General features: G+C 58.8%; 4 protein-coding genes across 4 annotated transcripts; 2 read left to right on the forward strand and 2 right to left on the reverse strand.

Annotated features, from left to right (window-relative positions):
• Positions 1 to 3,472: 3,472 nt before the first annotated feature.
• Positions 3,473 to 5,418, forward strand: A1Q1_04722 (uncharacterized protein; the record flags this gene model as incomplete). The annotated part of the gene is made up of 4 exons (XM_014322960.1): positions 3,473 to 3,733; positions 3,790 to 3,830; positions 4,097 to 4,712; positions 4,771 to 5,418. 4 exons carry the CDS (start codon positions 3,473 to 3,475, stop codon positions 5,416 to 5,418), a joined length of 1,566 nt encoding a protein of 521 aa, XP_014178435.1.
• A 600-nt stretch (positions 5,419 to 6,018) lies between these two features.
• A1Q1_04723 (uncharacterized protein) lies at positions 6,019 to 7,898 on the forward strand (the record flags this gene model as incomplete). The annotated part of the gene is made up of 2 exons (XM_014322961.1): positions 6,019 to 7,435; positions 7,474 to 7,898. 2 exons carry the CDS (start codon positions 6,019 to 6,021, stop codon positions 7,896 to 7,898), a joined length of 1,842 nt encoding a protein of 613 aa, XP_014178436.1.
• A 1,158-nt stretch (positions 7,899 to 9,056) lies between these two features.
• On the reverse strand, positions 9,057 to 9,974 carry A1Q1_04724 (uncharacterized protein; the record flags this gene model as incomplete). The annotated part of the gene is made up of 1 exon (XM_014322962.1): positions 9,057 to 9,974. One exon carries the CDS (start codon positions 9,972 to 9,974, stop codon positions 9,057 to 9,059), a length of 918 nt encoding a protein of 305 aa, XP_014178437.1.
• Positions 9,975 to 12,105: 2,131 nt separating this feature from the next.
• On the reverse strand, positions 12,106 to 13,703 carry A1Q1_04725 (uncharacterized protein; the record flags this gene model as incomplete). Its single annotated transcript, XM_014322963.1, has 5 exons — positions 12,106 to 12,256; positions 12,638 to 12,748; positions 12,800 to 12,923; positions 13,218 to 13,407; positions 13,638 to 13,703. 5 exons carry the CDS (start codon positions 13,701 to 13,703, stop codon positions 12,106 to 12,108), a joined length of 642 nt encoding a protein of 213 aa, XP_014178438.1.
• Between the last annotated feature and the right edge of the window lie 129 nt (positions 13,704 to 13,832).

Consider the following 13,832-nt stretch of genomic DNA (forward strand, 5'->3'; position numbering starts at 1 on the left):
CTTCGTCACGCTTGGTGTAGGTTTGAGAGGTTTGTCTCGCGGACGCGGCCAGCGCACCTTCCGCCAAAGGACAAGTCGGAGGACCAGGCGCACCTGCACGAGTGGGAGAACATGATGGCGCAGGCGCGGCAGCACGACGCCGAGGAGCGCAAGAAGCAGGCGGCGCGGCAGGCGGCGCGTGAGAAGCGCTTGCTCGAGGTCACACCGCGGTGGGAGAACATGCTGAACGCAAAGGACTTTAGTCCCGCCAAGATCCGCCATGATCCCGCAAAGAGGAAACTATGGTTTGAGGGATGCCCGCCCCGCTTGAGGGGGAAGGCGTGGCAGCTTGCGATCGGGAACCCGCTCACGATGCACAAGGGTGAGTTGCGGTGGTAATGGGCCGAACTAGCTGATTGAAGGAGTGCTGTAGCTGACACTCAGACGCATACAAGATGTACCTGAAGCGCTCGCAGCGAGCGCTGGAACACGGCCGATTCCCCGCCGACATTCTCGCGCAGCTCGAGGAAGACCTGGACCACACGCTGAACACTTTGCACATCTTCCAGCGCGGATCTCCGATGCGGGACGAGCTGAAGGAGCTCATCTGCGCCTGGGTCGTGTACCGCAGTGACGAAGCGCTGGGCTACGCGCCGTACATCAACCTGCTAGCGGCCATGTTCCTGCTCGTGTTACCAGCCGACCAGGCCTTCTTCAGTCTGTGCAACTTTCTCAGCCGGCCGATGCTGCGCGCGTTCTACTCCGAGACAACGGACGAGATCGCAGCCTTCTACCGCGTGTTCGAGAACCTGCAGATTTCTTCGTCGGAATCCATTTCTGCAGTCAGATTGGTCAGAAACGCGTTATTTCGGGGTGGATGGCGGCTTGTAAGAAGGATCGAGTTGCAAGGACATGAGTTGCAACTCGTTGCAACGAGTCGTGGTGGCGTCGCGGAAGCAAATGACCCTGACGTAAGGGAACATGGCGTATCACAGTCCACCTCATGTACACGTCAGGCTGTGCCTGACCGTGCCTGGAATTACTCGGCGTTGCAGTATTAGGGAAAAGTCTGTAGCGGAATATAGTAACGCCCGTCAGGCAAGTCAAGAATAGAGTAATGGCGACTTGGACACGTGCGTGAACCCTTTTGCGTCCACTTGTGCGACATTTGACTTTTCGCACAGAGGAGACCTTAAACTCGTTTTCTAATCTACCTCGTGCATCTGTCGTCTGCTACTCAACACGCATTGTTACTCCACAGGCTGAGATGCGTGTGTGTGCATCGCAGTGGAGTTCGGGAGCTCGGGACGACGGGCAGTAGCGATTGACCACTATCCATTGTCCGGCTTGTTCGGTACACCGGCTGATGCGGTTCATGAAGCGTAACTGAGCTAGTCATCCGCTTATCCGACGCTTGCAATTCCTAATACTGCCAAGGCAGATCATCTCCCCGCACCAATGGTCCCCGGTCGTCACACCAGTGGGACTCTAGTCTAGACTTAGTCGACTCCAAGCACCCGTCAGCGCACAGTTGCATAGCTGTTACGGTTGAGGAATGGGACCCAGCGGCAATGGGCCGATACGTAAGATCGCCTGCCTGCAGTAGGCACTCGCCGAAATTGCTTCCACCGCCGTAATACCAGTTCAGTGCCTACCCGTGCCTGGCTCTATATGGGACCTCGCTCGCACCACGCAGCATGGTCCCTGGCTGACGTTTGGGTCGTCTCCTCAAAAACCAAATTCTCTCTGTTTGATTAAACACGTTCGTTCTTCTCTTTCTCTCTACATCCACTTCCCCTATCACATCCTGGCGCAACTCGTGAGTCTCTTATCTCTTCCCCGTGCTCCCGCGTGCTCAGCCGGGCTCAGCCTATCTTGGCTCCGCATGGGCCGCACAAGGTCTCCACAATTTCATGATGAACAACCATACCACACTGAAAATTATGAACGCATCCGCCGGCTTCACCGCAGCGCGCGTCAGGCTTAATTTTCTATTAGCTCTAACTGACACCTTTCCTCTTTGCCCACTTTGTCTCTCGCTTAAGACATTGAACAAAGACGCTGACACCATCAGTTCCCAGCAGTTTCGTAGAATAGTGACGGCAGCGGCGTTGTGTATCAGGCTGAGTTTTGGCGGATCCGAACAACGCCTTCTGCGCAGTCCGTCTCATCTGTAGTTCCCGTAGACCAGGTGGCATGGTAGCCTTTGTAGTAGTTAGACGGAATGGGAAGAAATTCGCGCACTGCGACTGGTCCTTGCGACTGATCAGTTTAGGCTGCAAACTGAGTAGTAGGCACTGCTGCTTGTCCGAAGTCGATGACCGAGTAAACCACATGTCTATGTACCGCGCTCAGGCTGCCAATGAACGTCCAGGAGATCGATGAACGTCAGAAACTCCGCGCGGGTGATCGACAACGAGCTCGGTGACAACTGCTTGGAGGCTGTAAATCTACCTCCCAAAAAGACTGGGACAACTTGGCTGCTCGCGACACGACTGGCCAACCGTTATTCGAAACATTCACCATTGATCCTTACAATGAGCAACGACTTAAGCGAGCCGCTGCTTCTTCCCCGTACTCCATCGGCGATTGGTCCAAGCGGCGTTGGAGCACGCACGTTCAGCTCTTTGGCACGCATGGTGCACCGCTGTACAGGAATCGCACACACATAAGATTCGCTGCGCAAGGAGGTGTCAATCGATGAACATGCAAAGGAGGAGAGGCGTGCGACTCCCCACTCCAAGCACCTCGTAACGACGATCATTGGAGCGGCCAGGTCCAGACATTCGATCTCTCATTTGTCACGTGACTGTACTTGGGCGGTGTCTGTCTGTAGGTGGGTGTGGCACAGCCGGCTTCTAGAACGCGAGCACTGACCATGCAGTCGTATTAAGCTGACAGAGAAAGCCGATCAACGTTTCGAAAAAGTGATTAGGATGAAGACAGCCGTGATACCGGTGCCGAAAAGGCGTGCGGAGTTTCGCGCATCGTAGGTAGGTGGGCCTCCACTCACACGAGCAGTCGATGGCACACGAGCTGCCCAGGAGTACAGACTGCAATCCGATTCCCCCGAACGCGCAAGTCCCGAAATCCGCTGCAGGAAGTGTCTCCGGCGCGTGGAAGACCCCGCCACTCGCCGCCGTTCGCCGCCAAAAAGGATCTGGCGCTCGATCAGATCCGCCCTTCATTGGGCAGTCCGGTATATCGGCCCGGCTCCGGGCCTGGTTTGACTATATCGAGCTGAGGCTTCACCTTGGAAACCAACGGTCTTAGTCAGGCCGGAGCCGTCCCCGCCGCCGCATATCCGGGGCTCTGCGGGCAACCAGACGAGCGGGGCAGCTGAGGGGCATGTGGGAACTCCACACGCCGCGGTGTCCGCTCCGGCGTTGATCAGGACCCGTTCCGGCCCGGCCAGCCGGTTCCTCCAGACAACTTCTGCACTAATAAAAGCAAACTTGACTTTCTTTGACATGGACATTGATACCTCACCACCATGACTGACGTCGAAATCCACCGAACAGACTCAAAGGGAAGCGCACAAGAGCTTGAGAAGCCCCGCATCGAGGAGGAGGAGTTGGCGGCGCTGCCGACTGCCCAGGCCAAGATCGCCCAGCAGAATGCAGCTCTGTACCTCGAAGCCCTCGAGCGTTACGGCGCCGATGGATCTGGCCTCGACCCCGTCGCCGAGAAGAAACTGAAGAGGAAGCTGGACCTTCGCATCATCCCAGCTCTTGCTGTGTGCTACTTCTTCTACGTGAGTCGACCTCGAGGTGCTGGCATCGCATGAGGGTGGCGAAGCTGACACTCCAGTATGTCGACAAGACGACGCTATCCTACGCTGCTATTTACGGGTGAGTCACCTGTTCTCTCGCTTTCGCATGCTTCGCACGCTGCCCACATGCATGCGCACATGACTCTGGTGGGCAGGCAGGTTGTCGCGCGGCATCTCGCGGCTCTAGGCGGGAGGAGACGGGAAGTGGCGGTGCCTCCGAGATGTCGGCGTGGAGCGTGCCTCTGCTCGGTCCTACATCGCTCCGAGCTCAGCCGTCTCTGCCCGCCCATCTCAGCCCCACGGACTCGTACGCTGTTTGTGGCACGAGGGCCTTGCTGACCGCAGAATCAAGGACGACATCAACATGGGCTCCACGGGATACTCGTGGCTCTCGTCAATCTTCTACTTTGGCTGGCTCGCGTGGGCGATCCCCTCGAACCTGATCATGCAGCGCTCTCCTCCCGCGTACTACCTGGCGTTCAACATCTTCTGGTGGGGCGCCCTGCTCATGTGCCAGGCGGCCGCGACCAACTTTGCGGGCCTTGCTGCCCTCCGTGTCCTGTCCGGTGCGATGGAGGCCATCGCCGACCCCGCCTTCATGCTCATCACGTCGCAGTACTACACGCGCTCTGAGCAGCCCTCGCGCATCAGTGCGTGGTACTGTGCGAACGGTATCGGTGTCGCCGGCGGCGGTCTCATCGGCTATGGTATTGGAAACATCAAGGGCGCACTTAACAGCTGGAGGTACGAGTTCCTTATTGTCGGCGCGTTCTGTTCCGCCTGGGCCATCGTGCTCGCGCTCGTGCTGCCCAACTCGCCCGCCAAGTTCAAGGGCTTCAGCCACGAGGAGAAGCTCATGATGATTGCGCGCATCGCCAAGAATCAGACGGGTGTCGAGCAGAGGAAGATCAACTGGAAGCAGGTCCGTGAGGCGTACACCGACTACAAGACGTGGATGTTCGTGAGTTGCAAGCGGCAGAGGATCCCTTGAAGATGGCAGCGCGCTGACTCCGCCGTAGTTCACACTCGGTCTCGTCGCTAACATCCCCAACGGAATCATCAGCAACTTCTCCACGCTCGTTATCAAGGGCCTCGGTTTCGACGAGCTCAAGACCTGTCTGCTCGGCATTCCGCAGGGCGCTCTCGTCGTCATCTGGATTGGTCTCGGAGCGTTCGTCAACGCTCGTCTGCCGAAGAACTCGCGCACGATTGTGTGCATGCTTTTCATGATTCCCACCATCGCGGGAGCGCTGGGCTTCCTCCTCTCTCCCGAGAAGGCCTACGTCGGCCGCCTTATCTGCTTCTACCTGACGGGCAGTTACCAGGCGAGCTTTGTCATCTCGCTCTCGCTCATCACCTCCAACACCGGCGGACAGAGCAAGAAGATGATTGTGTCGGGCATGATCTGGTTCGGCGCGTGTATCGGCAACATTGTCGGCCCCTTCTTCTGCAAAGAGTCTCAGAAGCCGCGATACCCCCTCGGCATTGGCGCACTCCTCGTGGCCAACTGCCTCGAGCTCGCTCTCTTCTTCGTGTTCCGTTACGCTTTCATCATCGAGAACAGGAAGAAGAGGAAACAGCGCGAGGAGGCGCAGGCCAATGGCACGCAGCAGATCGCGGCTGACACGGCGTTCGCCGACATGACGGACAAGGAGAACGTCAAGTGAGTTCATCTGTGAGAATAGCACTGACGCATCAGCTTCGAGTACGTCTACTAAGCATAAGGGCTGTGCGTCGTGGAAGGAAGAGAAGCCTAGATATAATACGTTGTGGGTTCAGAAGCATGCACTAGATTCATATGGGACCGTCGAGACCGTCGACGTGCGTACCACTGAATGGGGTGCGAGCTTCTAGTCAGCCTGCAGTTGCACCCTCCCAAGCGTTGCATTAGGCGAGCCCAGCGACAGTGTGAATGCCCTTGTGTGCCTCAGGCTTCCGGTGCCGCTCGGAAGCACGCAGGAACAACACTCGTCACCTCCGTACACGGCCTTATCACGGTGACTCAGGTCAGGTGACCCGGCTACTGTCGGCATATTCCTGAGGTGCCCACCGAGCGGCAAGGCGCCCGTCGCCTTGTTGTGCGCGGTGTACATTGTTCTTTCTGCGCGTGCGGAGGTGCCAGGGCGTAACCGGGCTTGGCGCGGGCGTCAGTTAGAGCAGTCAGCAGACTTCCTCGTTGCGGGACCGTGGCCGCGGATGATATAACCCCACCCCAACGGACACGTTCCCCTCACTCGTTCTTTCGCCACTTTTCGCCTCTGTTCACCATGGTGACCGAACTCCCTACCCTCCCGACGCACGCAACGAACGCACCTCCGCCCGACGTCGATGCAGAGGCCGTTGCTTCGACCTTTATCTCGCAGCTTTCTTCTGCGGCCGAGGCAGCCCAGGCCGGGGACGGCACAAAGCTGCAAGCGCTTCTTGCCTCGCCGGGCTACTGGCGTGATGTGCTCGCCTTCTCGCGCGACTTCCGCACCTTCCAGGGCGGCGAGGTCGGCCAGGCAGCTGCCGACACCTTCCCGAAAGCACAACCTCACAACTTCCAGATCAAGGCTCCCGCGCCGCTGCTCGAATCACCCTTCCCCGACGTCAGCTGGGTGCGCATGCACTTTGGCTTCGACACCACCGTCGGTCCTTGCTCTGGCATTGCGCGCCTGGTATACGAGCGCGGAGAGTGGAAAGCGTACACTCTCTACACACTTCTCGAGGAAGTTGCCGGCCACCCGCAGCAGGTCGGGCGCAACCGTCCCCGCGGACAGCATAACGCCGCCGAGCCGCACGACGAGCGCCGCGCGCGCGAGGCTGAGTTCGCCGACTCTGACCCTGATGTCCTCGTCGTAGGTGCGGGACACAATGGTTTGGCGTGTGCGGCCGTGCTGCGCTCGTTTGGCGTGAACGCACTGGTGGTGGACCGCTTCTCCCGCGTCGGCGACAACTGGCGCAAACGCTATGCGTCGCTGTCGCTGCACGACCCTGTCTGGACCGACCACATGCCCCTCATGCCGTACCCGCCCAACTGGCCCGTGTGGATGCAGGCAGGCAAGCTTGCAAACTGGCTCGAGGCATACGCCGAGGCACAGGAGTGCAACGTCTGGCTTGAGTCTACCGTCGATCCGTCCCGCACAGTGTGGCTGCCCGAGGAAGGCAAGTGGCAGGTAACCGTGCTGCGCGGACCACAGCGCACCCCTCGCACGATGAAGGTCGGGCACGTCGTTATGGCGACGGGGCTCGGGGGCGGCAAGCCCAAGCTGCCGCCCAAAGTCCCCGGCCAGGATGCCTGGGAAGGCACCATCGTGCACAGTTCCGCCCACGCAGGAGGTCGACAGTGGGCCAGAAAGCGCGCGCTCGTCGTCGGTGCATGCACGAGCGGGCACGACATCAGCGTCGACCTCAGTCACTGTGGCGCCGATACAACCATGCTACAGCGCTCGCCCACATTCATCATGACGATCAAGAACGGACTGCCCCTCCTCGACGGTGGGCTCTTCACGGAGGAGGTGCTCGAGACTCTGTCCATGGATAACGCGGACCGCATTGCCGACTCCCTGCCCAAGCAGGTCGGAAAGCTCTTCCACCAGCGCATCGTTGACCACCTTGCCGAAGCCGACAAGGAGATTCTCGACGGCCTGAAGAAGGCAGGCTTCCGCACTTGGAAGGGGCCGGAGGGTACCGGATGGCTGTTCCGTGAGTTTTGCATAATAAATGACCTGGCTGACGGTCAGTTGCTTATGAGCGCGCCGGTGGATACTACTTCACCGCAGGCGAGAACAGCGGCTCTCAGAAGATCATCAAGGGCGACATCAAAGTGCGCCAGGGAGAGATTGCATCCTTCGGCCCTGGGAAGAAGGTCGTGTTCAAGGACGGCTCGGAAGATGAGTACGACCTCGTCGTGTTCGCCACGGGCTACACCGGGATCCAGGACAGCACACGCGAGGTACTGGGAGACCAGGCTGCCAGTCAAATGGGAAAAGTATGGGGTCTCGACAATGAGCTCGAGGTGAATGGAGTCGCGCGTCCGGCCGGCATCCCTCACGTCTTCTTCACGATCGGTAACTTCATGATGTCTCGTTGGTTCTCACGGCGAATCGCGCTCCAGATCGTGGCCGAAAGGGAGGGAAAGTGGGGAGATGTGTACAAGTCTAAGTAGAAGTCTTATCAGTTGACTCGCATGAGTCAGACGTTCAGAAGTTCCGGGTCAGTACGAGTTCCTATGCAAACACAGGTGAAGTATGAATACTCAGATTTCGTAGGGTGGCGGACGTCTCGGCTTCACCGAATAGGAGACAGAATTTCTGCCGCGGTACAACTCCTAATATCTCGATATGCGGAAGTTGCCTGTCGATCGTCTGCCGATAAGTGCGCGGTCAGGCAGGCGGAGGTGTTCCCGTCTTTCTGACGGCGCTATCGAAGATCCCCTTGCGCCTTACAAAGTTGCAATGTCTGACTTGCATGTACAGCTTGTGGGCGCGGTCTTTGCGATTGATCTCCATGCCCGACCAGCTATAGTGACTACACATGTCTTTATGCTGAGCCCAGCTTCGAGATACTCGTTCCGTATCGCGTTCCCCAGTAGGCCATTCGGCCGTCGGGCTAGGGTGGCGTTTCACAAAGTTTCAGGAATCACGCGGGCCATGCGCGGAAGGGACGATCAAGGTTTTGGACTGACTCTTCCGCCACCATGTCAGCAGCCCGTCCGTGTTAGGCTCCTCTAAGTCACCGCTTGGGCCCGTAGCGGATAGGTCACTGATGAAGAGGCTGCAGGTGCAAATTTGTCCGGGCTCAGTTACTGCTGGCTTGTAAGGAGGTGATCGTTGCAACGAGGGTGGCACCCGGTGGCACCCTGCCTCCCATCCAGAGTGACCGACCTCGGAGAGCACGAGCAAGGTGCAACGAGCAACACACTGCACTTCTACTCCACTATGACGACCCCGGAGTGGGAGGAGTGCTTGAGTACGTTACGTAGTTATGCAGAGCGCATAGTGGACGAATGCGGAAGCATGCTGTCGAGCTGCGCTGACACCCGTTACGCTTGGATCCTTACGAGAATCTGGAGGCACTGCGGTATGCTTGACTCAAACTAACTTCGAAGCTGCTGCGTGATAACAGTAAGCTCAAGAGTGCGCAGGCCTCAGATAAGAAAGCTTCTGCAACAGAGATTGTTGGCTCTAGAGCGCTGATGGCATGCGGTGAAAAGTCTATCTAAATGTCCATCATATGAAATGAGTGTCGTACAGCCTGTACTCTAATTATACTCGATAATGTCCGTCTATGGGGTGCGCGACCAGGCGCCAGTGCCGGGGTGTGCTTAAGCAAAGCACTTGCCGCCGATGCACTGGGCGTTGGGGCCGAGGGTGGCAGTGCAGTCGACGCCGACAGTGGCGTTGCCCTGGGGGCGGAACGAGCCGTGGAGGCATCCACCGCAGCGCTGAGCCTCGTTCTGGGTGTCGGTGCACTCGAAGTGGGTCTGGTCCTCGGCGGAGATGTAGCAGTTCTCCCAGCCGAGCTGGTTGCAGGTGGCGGCAGACTCCTCGTAGGCGACGGCGGGGTCGATGGTCTCACGCTTGCGGAGGCCGGAGGGGGCGGGGCCACCGGTGCCAGTCGTGTAGATGTAGAAGGTGTTCTGGTCGCAGCCGCCGATGCCGGAAGCCTGGGTAGGCTCGCTGAAGCAGTTCCAAGACGAGCAGATACCGATGTTCGAGGGGTGGGTGACCATGTACTGAGAGCCAGAGCAGCCGCGGCGGAAGACGTCGCAGATGAACCACTCCTTGAAGATGAGCTTGTCACGGACCGAGGAGAACTGGGCGTTGCGAGTCGAGAGACCCTGGGCGCAACCCTTGAACTGGTACTTGGTGCGGAGCATACGGACGTCCCAGTAGGCACCGGGGCACTGGTTCGGGAGGCCGTGAGCATAGCCGTCCTTCTTGATGTTGATGAAGATGTAAGCCTGGGGAGACGAGATCGAGCAGCGGCACTGGCCACCACGGAAGTACGAGAAGCCCTTGCCCTTGGACTGCATGCAGAGGTCGGCGCACTCGTCACCGTTCAGAGCCTGGAACTTCTTGCCGAAGTGGGTACCCCAGGTCGAGCAGTCGTTGTAGCAACCGATGAAAGCCTGGTTGTTGCCATCGCTGGGGAGCAGAGTACGCTTCTGGAGGCTGTTGGCGGCCTCAGTGGCGGGGAGGAAGGCCGCGAGGGCGGTGATGAAGAGGGATCCGAGCAGCATTTTGAGCTGTGCGGGAGATTACAGGAGGGAGGGAGGAGAAGAGAGTGTAGAGGGTTGGGCTGAGGAACATCGGCAGCCTCAGCCTCTTCTTTTATAACATGCACTCGCCCTCCTCGACCGGAAGACCAGCCTTGCATTGCGTCTGTGCCGATAGTCACCGACACCGCGCAGACCCGTGTCCCGACGGCAGGTCTGCTGCAACTCGGAATGCCGCCAGACATCCCTAGGACCGTGACTAGGATATCCAGCGGATCAGCGGGCAGCGGTAGGGAGCGGAAGGTGCTGAAACCGCGAGCGAGTGCTTGGCGTGCAGGTCGAGCGTTGCGCTGATTCGCTCTCAGAGGTCGTCTACGGGCAGCGGTGCGCACCAGCAGGCCTTAGGGCTGCTAGTGGCTTGCATGACTGCCGTGGTCACGATTTCGGCCTCGTCGAGTGTCCTGCGGGTGGACGCAGGTGCCGATGCCGTATGACGCTCCCGCGCACCTGCTCCAGGGTCGGACGATCCTGAAGCTCTTATCGCAATTCAACAGCGAGGCTGACCATCCTCAAGCAATTCAGGCGAGCAGAAACATGCTTGCCCGGCGACCCTGTACGGTATGCAGCATCTTGTGCTTGGCCAACCAGCATGCTGACTAGTGGACACCCTGAAGATGGAGACGAGCGCGTCGCGTCTAGCACTCCTGGAGGGATGCTCCCCGGCATGACGTACCCCAGCTCAGCGCACGCTGTCTCACCGCGGTATCGGGAGTCGGAGCACTAGCGCACACACGGTGCACGGCCGCCGGATCAGCTGGCCTCGGTGGGCAGACACCTGCTCAGCCCATGCCGGCAGAGCGCACACGCCTGCCCGTTCCTACAACCTCACTTAAACGGCAACAAGCATAACATGCCGAACGTTCGTACTCTCCTGCCTAGCGTTGACTCGCATGGGGGGTTCTTGGGCGAGCATGCTTGCTAACACTGAGTAGGCAATGATCTGCAGCGGGAGGCTCACGTCCGTCCCTCTATCGGTCATGAACCGGAACTCTAATGCACCGCTCGTTCGCCGGGAGCATCAGTAGACTAAAACTTTAACATGCCGGCTGGGTGCGGCCGAACTCTATGCGCTCCCCACAAAAGAGCCATGCAGAGCAGTCTTTGAGACAGCTAGTGGTCAATAGAGTTCACGCTGACAGCATACCAGTAGCCCGCTGTGCCCGGTAATGGCCCGCAAGCATCGGCAACTTGGCCCCTTCGGCGGAGACACGGACGGCAGTCAGAGACAAGGTTCCGGACAAGTATGGAAACAACTCCGTTTGACTTAAACGTCCTGGCTGCCGTAAGACCCTCGTCGGCCACTCTGTCTGTCGCCACCCCGAAAGTGCAGCACTCCCGCAAGCCAGCTGTGTGAGATGCTCACCCCTTGGGACTGTGACGTGAAGTGATGTGCGTATGCGTGCGGCATGCGGCGAGGGACGGAAGGGTCGCAGACAGGCGTCAGTCCCTCATGTCCACTCAGGTCCTCCCCAGGGCTCCGGAAGAATGTTAGTTCCTGGGCTGACGTTTGAGGATGGATGAGCACAAATCAGAGAACACATCTCCGTCTATCCGCTCTCATAGTCTCTCCTCAGGTTCGAGCTGCCGCCTCAAGAGGGCTGCCGTTCCAGTTGCAGTCGGGGGACTGCTGGAAACAGCGTCGCAATACAAGGTTCTGCCTAGTCTGTATTCGACGCATCCGACAATTCAGGTGCTGCAACCCGGGTCATCGCTGATCCTTTGCTTGCCTGTGCCAAGCGAAATCCGCACACGTTTGGAATGTTCGGGCAGCCGCGATCGTGCTTCGGGCGCCGAAGAAGACCATGGGGCTCTGTGATCGCTGTTGCAGGCAGCGGACCAACACACGGGAACCACGACGTCACGCGCGCATGTTGACGGCTCTATAGTGTTCTCTGCCTCCATTCGGCCATCTCACAAGGCTGATGCATACCTCGTGTGCCTCGCCACGCTCATCTCGGCATGCCTCGCATTGGGTGAGCGTTCCGGCTCTCCGCCTGGATACCAGGGCTCTCTGAACTCCCAACCCCCGACCTAGGCGACAACCGTGCAAACAAGCAGGATAACTGGATATCCATCAGACATCAAGACTATTACTTTACTCGTCCTTGCGGGTCCTGCGCCTGTTGGAGCGGCGGGGCGTCTGGACGTCGACATCTGCCTCGCGGATCTCCGTGACCACCGTGTCCTCTGCGATCTCGCCCAGAGACTCCGGGGTCTCGCGCCCAATGCCGAGGAGGTAGAGCATGCTGTCGTCGTTAGCTTAACCGTCTTAAGCGTGCGCGTGGGCTGCTTGTCTGCTGGAAACTGCGTGCTGGTCTCAGTCGGGCTGAGCTTGGGTCGAGCTTGACTCAAGCTAGTCAAGCTTGAGCTTGGGATATCGCCGCGCCGGACGCCCGGATGAGACGAGCGGGGAGCCACCGCCTCGCCTGCCATCCACGCGGCTGTAGGCGGAAGGGGACCGCAGAACCTTGTCGCACTCCCTCTGCCGGAAACTCCGGGACATGCGTACGGCATCACCGGCCGCGCACCGGCATGGCCTTCAACCTTCATACTGCCCGGCACCCGTCCCCCCAACAGATGGCCAAGGTGACCAAGGCGACCATTCCAGCAAACTCTGAGTGACTCACCGCATGGTGAACAGCATCGCCGTGATCGAGGCGTTGCCGTGCATGAGCTGGGTCCAGCGGTCGGGGTGCGTGACCAGTCCACCGGGGAGGGGCCACAGAGTAAGGAAGATGCTGTTGTGAGTTGACTGCTCTTATAACGGCTACTGCGAACAAGCTGCTCACTGGGTCAGATCAGCCACAGCAAGCGGGATGAGCAGGCCCTTCACGAGCCGCTCCTGCAGCGCGGGCGCCTGCTGCTTGAAGATCGGGAAGAGGGAGAGCGAGATGAGCGCGAGGACGAGGAAGCCTGGGGTCAGCTATGTCTATTCGACTGCGTAGCGGAGGGATCACGCTTATTTAAAGGCTCTTGACTTGGATAGGTTTGCCATGTTTTACGGCCCGAAGAAGATCAACCCCATGAGAGTGGCTAGGCCATCTTCATCGACTCGACAGTGTCGATCAGTCTGCTCCTTACGCCGGCCTAGTGGACACGGCGCAGGCTCTCACTCAGAGGCAGCAGAGGCAGCCTGACTCCTCTCACCACCCACCTGCTCCTCTCACGATCACCACTCCCTACTGACATCAACTCAAGGACACTTACATGATCCCAGACATCCAACAAGCATCTGCCCACGCAGCGTGCCGCCAATGTGGGAAGTGAACGGCTCCTCGCTCGTCGGCAGGAGGTCGGCCGCATACGCCTTGGGCCGGAAGATGGCGTACGCTGCGCCCGCGAGCGCGAGGATCTGTCCGTCAGCTTGCCCTTCCTCCACTTGTCTCTTGTCAATAAGCTAATCCACTTCACTGCAGCGTGAGTCTTCCCAGCATCATTGCAGGACGTCGGCGCTGCTGCAACGCGAATCCAGGCAAAGCTCAAGCTCAAGCCGCATCCCGAGATCATGGATGGCAAGGAAGAGAGCTCCCGGAGACCAGCTCTCCTCCGTCCGTCACCTTCCAATATGGGATATGGACATTCGAAACCGCCACACTCGGCTCTCCTCCCCAGGAAGCGTTGACTCACAGGCTCGACTAGCCAGAAGAAGTAGAAGTAAACCGCGGGCAGGCAGTCGGTATCACCCAGAGCCATCTTTGCTTAATTTGTTTCTCTGCTTGTTGTCGATGTGGATGTGTAGAGAAGTGTTGAGAAGGTCGCGGTGAGAACTTGGCCGATGGATCACCGAGGTATAGTATTATACTCTTTCTGGATTTGTTTGCG

This window comes from Trichosporon asahii (genome assembly GCF_000293215.1).
Source record: "Trichosporon asahii var. asahii CBS 2479 unplaced genomic scaffold scaffold00070, whole genome shotgun sequence".
NCBI lineage: Eukaryota > Fungi > Basidiomycota > Tremellomycetes > Trichosporonales > Trichosporonaceae > Trichosporon > Trichosporon asahii.